The sequence below is a fragment of the Cyclospora cayetanensis genome, unplaced genomic scaffold, assembly GCF_002999335.1.
Source record: "Cyclospora cayetanensis isolate NF1_C8 unplaced genomic scaffold, CcayRef3 CcayRef3_contig_2, whole genome shotgun sequence".
In the NCBI taxonomy this organism is placed as follows: Eukaryota; Apicomplexa; class Conoidasida; order Eucoccidiorida; family Eimeriidae; genus Cyclospora; species Cyclospora cayetanensis.
In genome coordinates this window covers 272640-285373 of record NW_020312147.1, presented here as the reverse complement: position 1 = coordinate 285373, position 12734 = coordinate 272640, and the positions used below count along the sequence as shown (strand labels likewise).

The 12734-nt window shown below is 53.3% G+C and overlaps 2 protein-coding genes across 2 annotated transcripts; both read right to left on the bottom strand.

The window, feature by feature from the left end:
• Positions 1 to 482: 482 nt before the first annotated feature.
• On the bottom strand, positions 483 to 7500 carry LOC34623378. The gene is given in 15 exon segments (XM_026337735.1): positions 483 to 1544; positions 1719 to 1803; positions 1921 to 1976; positions 2203 to 2288; positions 2528 to 2608; positions 2811 to 3087; positions 3605 to 3873; positions 4077 to 4170; positions 4337 to 4446; positions 4697 to 5075; positions 5299 to 5607; positions 5820 to 6000; positions 6192 to 6384; positions 6644 to 6749; positions 6982 to 7500. Coding segments are annotated over 15 exon segments (3807 nt in total).
• A 1463-nt stretch (positions 7501 to 8963) lies between these two features.
• LOC34623379 (putative metabolite transport protein YncC) lies at positions 8964 to 12461 on the bottom strand. Its single transcript, XM_026337733.1, is given in 12 exon segments — positions 8964 to 9044; positions 9202 to 9271; positions 9375 to 9476; positions 9657 to 9834; positions 9997 to 10091; positions 10250 to 10355; positions 10502 to 10656; positions 10878 to 10993; positions 11127 to 11218; positions 11474 to 11573; positions 11699 to 11838; positions 12116 to 12461. Coding segments are annotated over 12 exon segments (1581 nt in total).
• Between the last annotated feature and the right edge of the window lie 273 nt (positions 12462 to 12734).

Genomic DNA, 12734 nt, shown 5'->3' with positions numbered 1-12734 from the left:
CTAGACACAGGATTCGTTTTCAGCTTTGCTGTAGCGTCATGAAAGCAAACGACTTAGGTAAGCGCGTAGCGCTTTTGCCAATGAACTGATGGCCAGCATTTTGCAGATGCTCGTGTCACTGCCTGCAGCTTTCAGAATTTGTCTTTCGCTGCCATCCTCGCCTGTGCCTCCCCGCCCCTCCCCAATCCCGGCGAGAACCAGCCGTACCGAAACGCCTTCAATTTAGTACGGTTTATGGTTTTATGCGACCCCTGTAAAATTATGACAACACGGCAGCGTCCTGGTCTTAACACAAAAAACTGTATTTTTCCGCGTAATGGAAACGTTGTTCAATATTTGCCTAGTGACGATTGTAAAGCATTAACGTAGCGTCAAATCGAATTAACCACGAGCCTACAAGGCCGCAGTTGGCCAGATGCCAACACCACACACGCTTACAAAATCACGAGGCGCTGTGCTGCACGACTACACGGCGTGACTTTTCATGTTGAATTGTTTCGTGAGACTGCAATCGAGGCTGTCACCGCTGACTGCCGACGCTTGACGCGTTTCGGCACTGCATTTCCCGGCAGATCCACCTCTGAGTCATGCGGCACAGCGCTCTTCCGCATTCTCTTCCCAGATGACACTTTGTCTGCGTCATCCACAACGCAGCTCGGCACGACAGCTGCTGGACTGCATCGCTCACTCGGTGCGAGTTCTGCACCCTTTGAGTCTCCGGGTGCAGACCTGCGCCTGGAAGCCGTCGTGCGAGATACTGTAGCGCCACACAGCATAGGAGCAACTGTGGGTGTTTTCTGGTGAGATGTCTTGTTTTCCGTGCTGTATGAGGCAGATCCACCTTCCTGGCCACTTAGAGTCGCCGCTTCTGTAGCCTCGCTACGCTCAGCTGCCCCCCTTGCCAGCTTCGCAGCGAGGAGGGCTGCTGCCGCGACATGGGCAGCAAGTGCAGCATCTTTCGGATTGGTTTCGCCAGCGGCAGCAGCAGCTGCTGCGGCGGCAGATGTTGCAGCGATACCAGCAGCAGCTGCTGCTTCCGAGGCAGTGTCTACCCCGCTTGGCCATAAAATAGAACTAGGAGAAACAGAGAGAGACCTCCTCTGCTGAACGTTCGAGTTGAGGCGAAGCTCTGCACCTTCACTCACCGTCGCTGCATCTGCTGCTGGTGCCGCATGCGTGTGTTGCTGCTGAGACTCTCCCACCGATTCAGACCATTTTGCGAAGAAGGCATGTAATTTGCCGTTGGCGCTTGGCGGTGACGGGTTACCCACTGCCTCACCCCTATCCTTTGTCTGCCCTGCTGCTGGCGTTGCTGCCGGGGTGGCTGCATCTGGCACTGATGCTGCGGCAATGCAATTCTGTTCTTTCTTCTCGTTGGTTTCAACGAGCGCATTATTAGCCGCCAGCTGAGCTTTCAGCTGCTCCGTCAACTCCTGCTGCTTTGCCTCGGCCAGGCGCTCCTCTGTGCGTATAGCCTGCAGAATGCTCTCCAGTTGTTCAACCAAACTGAACGCCCGTGCGGCACCCTCTTTTGCATACCAACGCTGAGACACAGACAATCCATGAAACAGACCCTGCATTTCCAAGTAACCGTGTCTGCCCCCGTGACGCAAAGGGTGCCAGCAGCAATTCCGCTGCTGACTCTCCCTGTGCTATCCACCAACATGCATCCCACTTCTGAAAAGCAGGCAGCAGAGAAGAAGAATAATAAGGCTCACTCTTTGTTTATCTTCAGGCCGCCGCTCGTAGACCATGCACTGCTTCAGCTGCCGCTCAACCTCAGCTTTCGTCACATGACGGTTCCTGGAGACAAAACGCACTACTTTCTGCGGACCCTCAAATATTGCAGCAGCAGCACCAACACCACCACGGCGAGAGCTAGCGAACGCAGCATGGAGGGAGGGAGAGAAGAAGACGTACGCTCTCTGAAACTCCGGGATGTTCTTGAGCTTTCCGACGGTTTTGCCATGGAAAAACTGAATCAAAAACCAAAGCGCCTCGCGCTTTCGATCGCCCCCCAGCTGGCACCTGGAGGTCAGGCCATGCTGCATGTATGCGTGGTACTATACTCTACACGTATGTGCGAAGAAGTGCAAGCCGCCGTAGCACAGAAGGTGTCAACTCCCGCACGCTCCAAAGCTGTGAACCTCCTGCCACCGGAGCATTACAGTGCAGCTGCACAGTGGAGGCCCTTTTACTCACCTTGAGTAGATTAATGCTGTCTTCATCTGACCACTTGCGACGCGCATGCGTTGGAAGGGCATCGAGTCGGGAGAAGGGGTTGCCTCCTTGAAGTCAGCACGCAAAAAACAAAGGCACCGTCCGTTCTTCAAAGCTCCCCAATCCCGTGCAATCGTGTGCCTCTGGCATGAATTGTGAGCCTTGATGAGAGGTGCCTTGAGGCTACAATGTATGCCTCCTCCTGACTCCGCTACCCCTATGCTGCTGCCACACGGACTGCCCAAGCGCCCTTTTGAAGATGCACACGCATGGGTAGGCACGCCCTAGCAGAGCGGATGCTCCTCACCCCAATCGTCGCCGATACAGCCATAGGCAGAACACCAATTGCGGTCCTTCAACGTTGGAATGGGTAGGAGCGGTAGCGAAACTGAGAGGTACAACACGCAAGCGGAGACGCGGGCAGATACTTGCTGCATTTCCCCCGCCGCTGAAAGAGAGGCTCTACGCACGCAATCAACGCCATTTTCTGAACGGGAAGCAAGGGTACTCAGTAGGCAGCCGTGCAAAGCGCTCTTAGAGGCTGCATAAGATGCAAGCGCAGTAGACACCCTGTCTTCCGGCCTGCTTACGGTCTGACTCATTCGCCTTCGGCTCCCCGTCGAACGTGAAGCTCCACTGTAGGAAGGACTCAAATTTCATAGCGGGCGTAACAAGGAGTTTTTCTTTGGCCTCCTCGTCTTCTTCCAGCCAGTCTCTGTCATCTTCCCCCTCTACTTCCTCCTCCTCCTCCTCCTCCTTAGCGTCCTCGAGATCATCCGCGTCGAAACATTCGAACCATTCATCGTCGCTGTCTCGTTCATAATCGATGCAACTCTCCTCTGCCCACTGCTCGCACGAACTTGCTGTCTGCTCAGCGCAAAAGCACACGCCAGATAAATATATATATTCATATATATACACATTTATACGTATAGCCAGCCTTTCTTGCACACGCGCCCTGTTGAACACTTCACGACGCAGCACGCAACAACAGCGACATCGGAACAGGGCGATTCCTTGAAAACCTTGCGGCAAAGGAAAAATCGCTTCGCTACACACGCCAGCACCCCTTGTCACAGAGACAGAAGCACGTCCGACCCCTGCCCCCCTTTTCTTCTTTGCGTCATTAGAAGGGGAAGAGCTCAGATGTCTCTACAAGTGCCTCTCTGAATCCTCGTCTGTGGCGCTTCCTGCCGTTTATGGCAGTAATGCACACTGCGCAGCTTTCAGCCTCCGCCACCTGTGAAGTTGATCTCTCGAAATTAGACTCAGGCTAGGCAGTCGAAGCACCTTGCCAGAGCACGCGCACATGCAGACGCGACAGCAGCCGTCCTCTGCTCTCGCTCTTCCGTGGCATCTGCCGAGCAGTCAAGGGACGGCCTACCTTTGCCTGTTTCGCCATCAAAAGCCTCCGCACAGGCCTCTTCCACTCATCAAGGGCAATCCATGTCGGTCGAAGAAATGGCGCGTCAGGCAAAGACTCCGCGCAGTAATCCGTCAGCGTGAGGCCTCTCCTCACGTCTGCTGCCGTCTGTCTGTACCCCCCACCGCTGCCGCTGCTGCTGCTGCTGCCGTCTGCTTCAGTGGACAGCCCCGCAGAGCCGCTAGAGGTCTGTTGCAGAGAAATTTTATGCACGAAACGGCGATGCTCCGCTGAGGGCATAGAAATACAACGACGCACCCAGCGCGCGCAGAGACTCGACAAAACCGTTCACCGGAAAAGCCAGCCGAGAAAGACACGTCTCCTCTCGCCACCTTTTCCCTTTTCGTTTCTCCCCTTCCCCGAGATGGCAACAGGCAGGACGAGACACGAGCAAACAGTGAAGATTGGGCTGGGAAGGCAGGAAGGGACGCACCGCAAAAGGAGAGAAACTCGCGAAGACGTTCACGCGCAGGCATCGCATGCTTATGCAAAAACTGCCGCAGCAGACAGGAGGGCTCACCCTCCTGCTCTAGCGACGCTGTACCTGCAGAGGCATTACCGCAAGCAGCTCCCTTCGCCCTTGGCCACAGAACGAAGCGGGAGGATCCGCGGAAACAGCCGCCAGATCTACGAAAACATGCGTGAAAAGAAGGCGCGTGCGGTCCTTTCGCTGACTGTATGTCACACACAGACAAACTGCAAATAGGTTCTCTACCTCCACTCCCCACCAACGCGAAAAAATTTACCCTCTGGCAGCTGCGGAAGATCGCTTGCGTTCACGTGGCGGTGCCGCTGCATTGCGCCTGCGGGGTCGCACCCACACACACACATACACACTTCTTTGGCAGCTTTTTGTTGGCAAGTTTCTGCAATGATGCCTTCAAGGCACTCCAACGCATGCGCGAGGAAATCGCGCATGGAAGGCTCCGTTTTACACGGCTCGACGTCGTGACACAGGGGCCTCCTCTCTGCGTTTCGTCCACGGCAGCAGGCGAGGCAGTGCATTCTTGTGGAGCTAGAAGGGGAAGGGGGAGAGAACTTTGGGATACTTACATCTAGCCAGGCCCTCAACAGCTGCAATAAATCCATCGCGTTCGTCACTGCTGGCTCGCCAGGAGGCAGCCTCCGATTCGGCCGCTTTACGCAGCGCCGCCTTCTCTCGCATTGCCGCTTGCTCCTGCTCGTCAAGCACGACAACAACTGCTGCCCCTCCTTCCCCGTTTATCCCCGCCTGCCCACGCGCGGCAAGCGAGCAGCCTCGCTTGTTCTTATCGCCAGCCTGAACTTCCACCCCAGCAGCGAGTCTCTGAAGGCTCCCCGCGAGCGACGGCGCAGGACGCCGAAGCCACGAAGCCATCAAGCTCTGCTGCCTGTTGACGCTGGGGTCTGCTTTCTTCTCTTTTTGCTTTTCTGCTTGCTGTTGCAGCTTTTGCTGAGCAACACACGAAGTGCGCACGGAGGATCTGCACGCCTGCTCCGAGGGGCCCTTACTCGCGGCAGCAGCAGGGCGTCATCATCCCTCCGCAAGGCACCAAAAATACGCTCACAGCCGAGAGCCGCGCCTAGGCGTGAGCTCGCCTTCTCCCGCTCACACTCCCCCCCGCGCTGCCAGGAGGGAGGCTCCTCCCAAAGCATTCAAGCTCTAGAAGCCTTACCAACCGCTGCTCCTCCTTTTCCTTCTCCTTCTCGAGTCGCTCGCGTTCCCGCTTCTCGCGCTCAGCCTCCTTCAGCCTCTTCTGCTCCTCCCTCTGCTCCTCTCGCTGCCTCCTGCCACGCTCCCTCTCCTGTCTGGCATACTCGATTTGCCGTCGCTTGTGCTCCTGCTGCTGCTTCCTCTCCGCCGCAGCGGCCTCCCTCTCCAGCTGCTGCTGCACGCGCTCTCTGGCTGCCGCAAGCTCGGTTTCGACGCCTCCGCACAGCGCGTCTCTGAGTTTCTCAAAAGCTCGCAACCGACGATTCAAGTTCTGAAGACCACACACACACCCCACAGGAGTCTGGAAGGAGACTTTGAGGCCGGTCGAGAGCAATGGCGGGGGCAGCCTTCTCGCGAGCGACGAGCGCAACATGCAGACAGCGCTTCCCAGGAGACTGCCTTGTGAGGAATCAACTCCAGGCGGATGCACGGCGGCAGCAGGGAGGCCTCTAGCGAAAGGAGGCCGTCGGCGCTCAGACACACCTGTCTGCCCTCTCTCTCCTTACGGGCTGCCTCTTTGAAGGCTGCAGGCAGTCCGTCCAAAACCACGCACTCCCAAACCCAAAATTTGTGAGGCGCTGTATCCTCCAGAGGCCCCTGCGGGGGCCCCCGGGAGGCCCCTTGGGGAGCGCCTTCGGCGTTCAGGGGGCGCACCAGCCCGAAGCTGAGGGCAAAGAAACCACGCCGCATATGCAGACCCCAACATACCCTTCCCAGATCAACACGCGAGTCGAAGCGCTGCTCTCGCGGGTACTTGGAGGCCGTTATCGACGGCTTCCCCGCGACTAGGAGGTCGCTTTCTTCAACCGCATCCCTGCGGTGGCGCGCAGCTTCTCATCTCGCTGCCGTCCGTACCGTCGGCGGTTCAACAGGATGGGCAATTCAACTTTGAGGCTCTGAGGATCCACATTGAACACGGGAGCATCTTCATTCGGCCCAGGGTCTGCAAGGGCTTTGGTAGCGGCCTCTGCAAGGGCAGATAGGGGGAGGGGAGAACCCTCGCACAGTATCCGTAAGAGCCGCTGCAGAGACAGCACGAGTCCGCTTCCTGACCATCCATCCATGACACACACACGCACACATACACATATATATATACACACACACACAAAGGCGCTGTGGAATGTTTGAAGGGGCCTTGAGAACTCGTGCAGAGAGGAGGGAGCGAAGCAGGAAGCAAGGAAGCAAGCCGCGCTATGCTGTAGAGACACGCCGAGGCACGGCCATTTAGGATGGGCTTAGAAGTCTTCCTTTCATGCAAGCTACAGACAGCAGCGGGGGTCGGTAGAAATCGTGCAGAGGCGAACCTGGGGGCTGTTCTTCTTCCCCTTCCTTTTCTTCCTCCCCTTCGGGGAATCCGATCTCCCTTTTTATCTTTAAATACGCTTCACGATGAGAGAGTAGGCCGGTATCCTGCATCACCACACAGTTCAAGAATTTCGACTTGGTAACCATGCGCACGAGCCACTCGTCATAGGCGTTGAAGAGGCTTCCATGTGCTAGTGAGAGGTGCTACTCGGAGAAATCTCAGTTCTTGCAGGGCAAGATGCAGACAGTTGGCACCTGGAGGAATGCCTGAGCAAAAGATGTCTGCAGCAGCAGCGTCAACAAGCAGGAAGCGAGAGCTGTCAGCCCTTCTTCTTACAGGAAGTCCTTTATCGAGTATTTCTGTGATGCTTTCGTCGACTTTTTGGAGCTCCTCTCGATACCTTGCTGGCACAGGGGGCGGTGTTGAAGCAGCCGCTGCCGCCGCTTCTGCTGCTGTTGCCCGTTTGCTTCTGAAGGATGCTGCTCTGCGGGGGCGGGCTGAAAGGCGCTTTTCTCCCTCGCCTGGGGTGGAAGAACTCTCTGCCCCCTCGCCATCTTGCGACATCAGAGAGACTACGGAAGAGGTGGAGGCCCTTGGTCTGCGTTCTTCATGCGCGCTCCTTTCTTCTTGTGGCGCTCCTTGGGCTTCTTTCTCTGGGGTGGAGGTACTGTCTGCTCCCGCGAAGAAGGGTGCTCCCCCGAAAGACACCGCCCCTTCTACGGTCGCCATGTTTGCCAAAGCCCCATTGTTTTCACACGGAGTGAGCCCGTCGTGCTCCATGTCGTGGGCCTGTAGCTTCGCATGTGCAGGCGGCTGGTGAGGGGCATCCTCGGGGGTGGCGGGAGTCGCCCTCATGGCTGTTGTTGACAGCGAGGGGAACGGTGAACAGGGGGCTGTATATGAAATGCTGAACTACTGCGGTGCCCACACAGCTCAGAAGGGGCGAGTTCAAGGCATCGACAGGAAGAAAGAGAAACGGTCGGGACGGGCTGGAGAGCGCTCAACAAAAAGGGACGACACCGAAGGCACAGGGCGCTCAGGGAACCGGGACGGTGCTTTGACTATAGAAGGCCCACAGGGATAACGCGGAGGCTTGGACGACGGTATTAAACAAAAAAGAACGTGTGCGATCCTCAGGTCGGGGTGTTTATGGGGCTCTTCTGTACCAAAGTACGACCCCCCACCACCACCATAACCACCGCGTATGCTCTCACCCCACTTTGCATAGCAAAGCCCCTAATGGTAAGGCAATTTCCTGGATGCCTCGTTTTGCTCTGCCAAACAGAATTTGCTGTGCTTCAGCTCAAGGGTTGCTGAGAAACTGCCGGTGGCAGCGCCCACCATGGTCGTATCCAAGACAGGCGCGCCACCTGGGAAAAGCATACAAAATAAAAATAGAAGGCGGAATTAAGCTTCTAAACAGTTATCATACGATTGAATTGCATCTGCGTACTATTTCGACAGGGAAGTTGAAAGGAGTCCCCACGTATCCCACCACACGCAATGCCATGACAGGCAGGAACTACATTGCCCTACGCGGGAAAACAGAGTTTTCGCGTCCATCTCCCTCTTTGTGTGAAGAAGGCATTGATTGGAAAGCTTTTGTTTCTGCGGCGAAAACGCGGTTTCCGCAGTTGGACGCCTGCACTGACTACTGCCGCGACACGGGTTGAGATGTTTTGACAGATTGGCTACGCGGAATGAAATGCTCAGCCTTCTAGATATTGCTTTGACTGACTGTTCAGTGCAAATGCAAGAGCGTCAAGCCATTAGGTGTGTTACGCCAAATCCGCCGGTGATCCCCCCAGGTCGTGTGCTCTATGTTCTCGAGCCGAGTACTAATGAAGATAGATACGCCGAGGCAAACAACTAAGCGCCCATTAGAATAGGGCAAGCAGCCGCAGAGAATTCTGCTGCCATTGATAGCTTTGAGATGTGTACATCTGTAAGCTGGCCTAATCACACGTATTTTCGTCGTTTGCGTAAATTCCAAAAAGTTTATATTTGGGTTTCTCCTGGCCGTGACTGCGGGCTTCAAATCAGATGCCCCTACAGGTGCTTAAATGTTATGATAGTTACTCTGAATAATCCATATGGACGTAACCTGTACATACAAGAAAATTCGCTCTCCTCGCTAAAATATAAACTGCGCTTGACGAACTCGGATGTACGAAGGAATGAATTTTTGAGTGAAAGAGTTAAACGGGTTTTAAAGACCGAAATGTTTGCAGCATGCATTGCTTTGCAGGCTGGCCTACTAGAGCTGATGGAAGAAAACCCTAAGCCCCGCAAGTATTGGCGAGTTCTCCCTCAAACAATTAAAAAGACAATGTTGGCATTCGTGTACGCGCGAGCTGTAGCTCCAGCTCTTCCTTCTCGATGTCTTCGGAAGGAAATGTCTGAAAAGGAGAGCAAAAGGACTGAGAAGCGTTTCGACATTGTGTGCCTGATTAGTTGCTGCTGCGGCTAACACACTTACATATACGTCAAGAAAACGGGGAACCAGGATGCCTGCAATCTTTCGCATAAACGATTGTACTGACTTACAGGCCGGACAAGTGTGTTTGCAACAGCGAAAAGAACAAAGCCAACAACAGAAATCCAAAGAATCATCTCAAATCCAAATCTGCGCATTAGAAACCACAGGGGAAATGGTAGAATGAGCTATTGTGCCAAGTGTTTCCGCAGTTCCCTCCTGAAATAGTGCTATCAACTCTTAAAGGGCATACCGCAGCGCAAGTTCTTTGCCTCCAGCTGGGTGGCACCAGTCAATGAAATCCATCACCACACCAGAGACAAGTGGGGCACTAAACCAGCCGAACATGTTGTACCTGTAACAAAAACGCAGAAAAATGAACACTGTGTCTGCGATACGTTCTGCAAGCAGTACAAGTAGAGCTGTCAAAGCATAGTCGGAACTGCACTACTTATCCTAGGAGGGATACGCAAAAACAGTGTGCCGTAGTGGCGCATGATATCTATCGAAAATGATGGCAGAAAGATGCGCTTACGCGAATTGGCTAAGGGCAGAAGAAATGCTACGCTGGTGGAGCGGAACGCTGGCGAGTTGAATGCCCACAGCAACGGGAACCAAAGCAGCTCCGAAAAACAGACAGCCCCAAAGAAGAAGAGCGAAGAGGATAAAAGATTCCACATAGATGCAAGTCACTGCCAATGATGCTCCGATACCTACAACAAAAACGAGAGCAAACTCATCAGAGCAATCCATGGCCGCGATTGTGCAGCAGCGCCTACTTCCGTTGGCTATTTACCCACTTGGCAGAGTATGTGTGCATGCCATTATAAGACATGATCTCAGTAATGCGGAAAATACCAATCTGATCAACTGACCCGCAAAAAGGGTTGTGACTCTAACTGCCACTCGCTGCTGCCCGCCACCTCGGTATCCTCCGCAGAGATCGCAGACGTATCCACCAAACCAGACTCTGAAAGCGACGCCAAAACGTATGACAACCAATAGCATCATGAAGACATGCAAGGTGCTTCAAATCTGTAAACCTCTAAAATTGTCTTTAAGAAAGGCAACGTATTGTAGTGCAGTAGCAAATGGCCACTGAGCAGAACAAGCCCGTATATGACCTACCCAGATGTCGGGGCGGTTAGGAAGCAGAATGTGCTTAAAGCAACCACTGAGAGCTTTTGAAAGTGAAGCACTGAAACCAGGAACTCTGTAACCCAGAACTGAATGCCTGAAAAAACGCGGAAGAGAACCCTTCCCGTAAAGCTTTTTGATCCACAACTTGGTATTCACGCAGTTTCATTTTCTGGTTTGTACTGGGAATTTCGTGGTTGTCCAAGGAACAATCTCTCGAAAGTTCCAATGTGTGTGACCCACCAGTTACTACGAAGTAAAGCGCACTCATTCCCATGGTAACCACCAAGTAGAGAGGATTTTTGAGCAGAGACTTGACCTCAGTCCAGGCAGTAGAGAAGTTGTGCATGCAGGACTGGCCAGATGAATCAGTCTCGCCAATCGTACTCAAACCGGTCCTGATGACAGAAACGTGCAGCTGTGTGGCATACAAACGTGGCGTGTTCTTCGTAACTGAAAAACATCTTTAGATGCTTTGGCAGGACAGATTGATGTCATTCTTCTAGCGTTCTCAAAAGCTGGTGCACTTCTGTGCAAGTACGTCAGGCGTTGGTCATGTGCTTGCCTAATTAGTAGGAGCGTTAACGTTTGGTGCATGAAACCAATAAGAAACTGGAACTAACATATGGATCCCCACCTCTGTCTTTCTGGACGAGTTTGGCTTCTATCAGGAAGATTCACGAGGCTTGCAGGCAAGGCAGCAAGAAGCAGAACAACCGGAATAAGAGCCACGGACTGCAAAGCACAAAGTAAAAGCCTCAACACAAGAACGCCTTGAAATCTAGGTCATGTATCCGATCAGACAATGTCGAATTTCTTGTGGGCATCTTTTTCATTATGTTTTTGTCTTCAACGGGAGAAGCCTTACTTGAACGAAGAAAGGAGTTCGCCATCCACTTTCGCCGCTGGGTACAGTGAAACGCGAAACAACACCGCCAATGAAATAACCGCTGACAGTTCCTGATAAGTAGTCACAGAGGGTGTAAGAAGAGAGGTATACGCAAAATATTCGAGAAATACACCTCGGAAGCGACACTCAATTACGAATTGTTATGGTTCGCTAAGTCCCGGTGAACGCGCTGGTGTATGCTTATCATTATCTTTATGGCCCAGGTTGAAACGGCTGAGCAAGAGCAGGTGCACCATTCCAAAACAAATGCACAGTTGCTTCAGAAAAAAGAGGTCTTGTGCAGAAGTGGTGCTTATGCGGTTTACCTCCGATGCCTGCCAATTGGGTGTAAGACATCCACCGAGTCACTTGACCCTCGGGTGCGTAGTCGTCAACCCAAACGGGTAAATAAACCACAGGCACTGCCTGTGCAATATAAACAGCGAATAAATCATTATTATACATTTCGTGAGATCCTGGTCTATATTGATGCAAAGCCACTTCAGCACTGTGCAAGGGAGACGCTGCGATGCTTGAACGCGCGAGGTTACCTGACACAAGCCCGTGATGAACCGCGTGAAGTACATGAGCAGAAGGCTGTTCGAACTAGAAAAGAAAAATAGGGAAGACGAAAGGCAAAGCAAGCTTCCCACTAGAAGCCATTTGGCTCCATAGCTTTGCAGAGCAATGCCTGAGCACGCACATACACAAGCCCACAGCAAGCCAGTGATAGGTCTTGTGAAGTAGATGGGAAGCAGGCTGTTTGACCTGCAGAAGTAGTAGAATACAACTGAAGTCCATATGTGCACATTCACATATGTATTCACAGTGGTCCGATCGAACAACACTGAGCAAGAGCAAGATGCATATCTGCACACGCACATGCTTTTTGGATGTCACTCATGTACGATGGCAGTACGGAGCAGGGCAATGTAGAGTGTAGAGCGCATCAAACTAGGCTTGTTCACCTGCAAAGAGACTGCCGATGATAAGCCCGAAGTAGACGAGAGATCCGAAGAGGCTTTGTTCCACGAATTTTATCTGGTTGTTGAAGTTCTTTTGTATTTCGCTGAGGATTGCGGGGATCACGCCGTGGTCAAAGTTGCACAGAAAGGAGACCAGTATAACGGAAACTAAAACCATCTTTAGAGTGGCCTTTCTTCTGTTTCTTCTGTACACCGCAGCAGACGGTACGTCTGGTTCTCCCCCAAATGCAACAGACGCCCCGCTAGATTGGGGGCCTGACATGTGAACACTGGAAGAGGCGTAGTGTGCTGAAGCACCCTCCATTCGGTCATATCCACGAGTTCCCATGTCGGTAGCTGCAGCAAAAAATAAAAGCCGACGGTCAGGCTATCATTAGCAACCGCGACACGTACAATTTGGAGCCCGCCTGGTGTCTTTGTGAGCCGCCACTAGAGAGTCAGAACCTGAATCCCTCAAGGCGGAGCAGTCAATAAAAGGACAGCCTACCCGTTTGTTGAGGGATCCTTTGGTAGCCAGAGCCCAAATGGCCAACCCTGATGGGTCTCTGCGCATTGGCATAGGGCTGCTGCTGCTGCTGCTGCAGCAGCAGTTGCTGCTGGA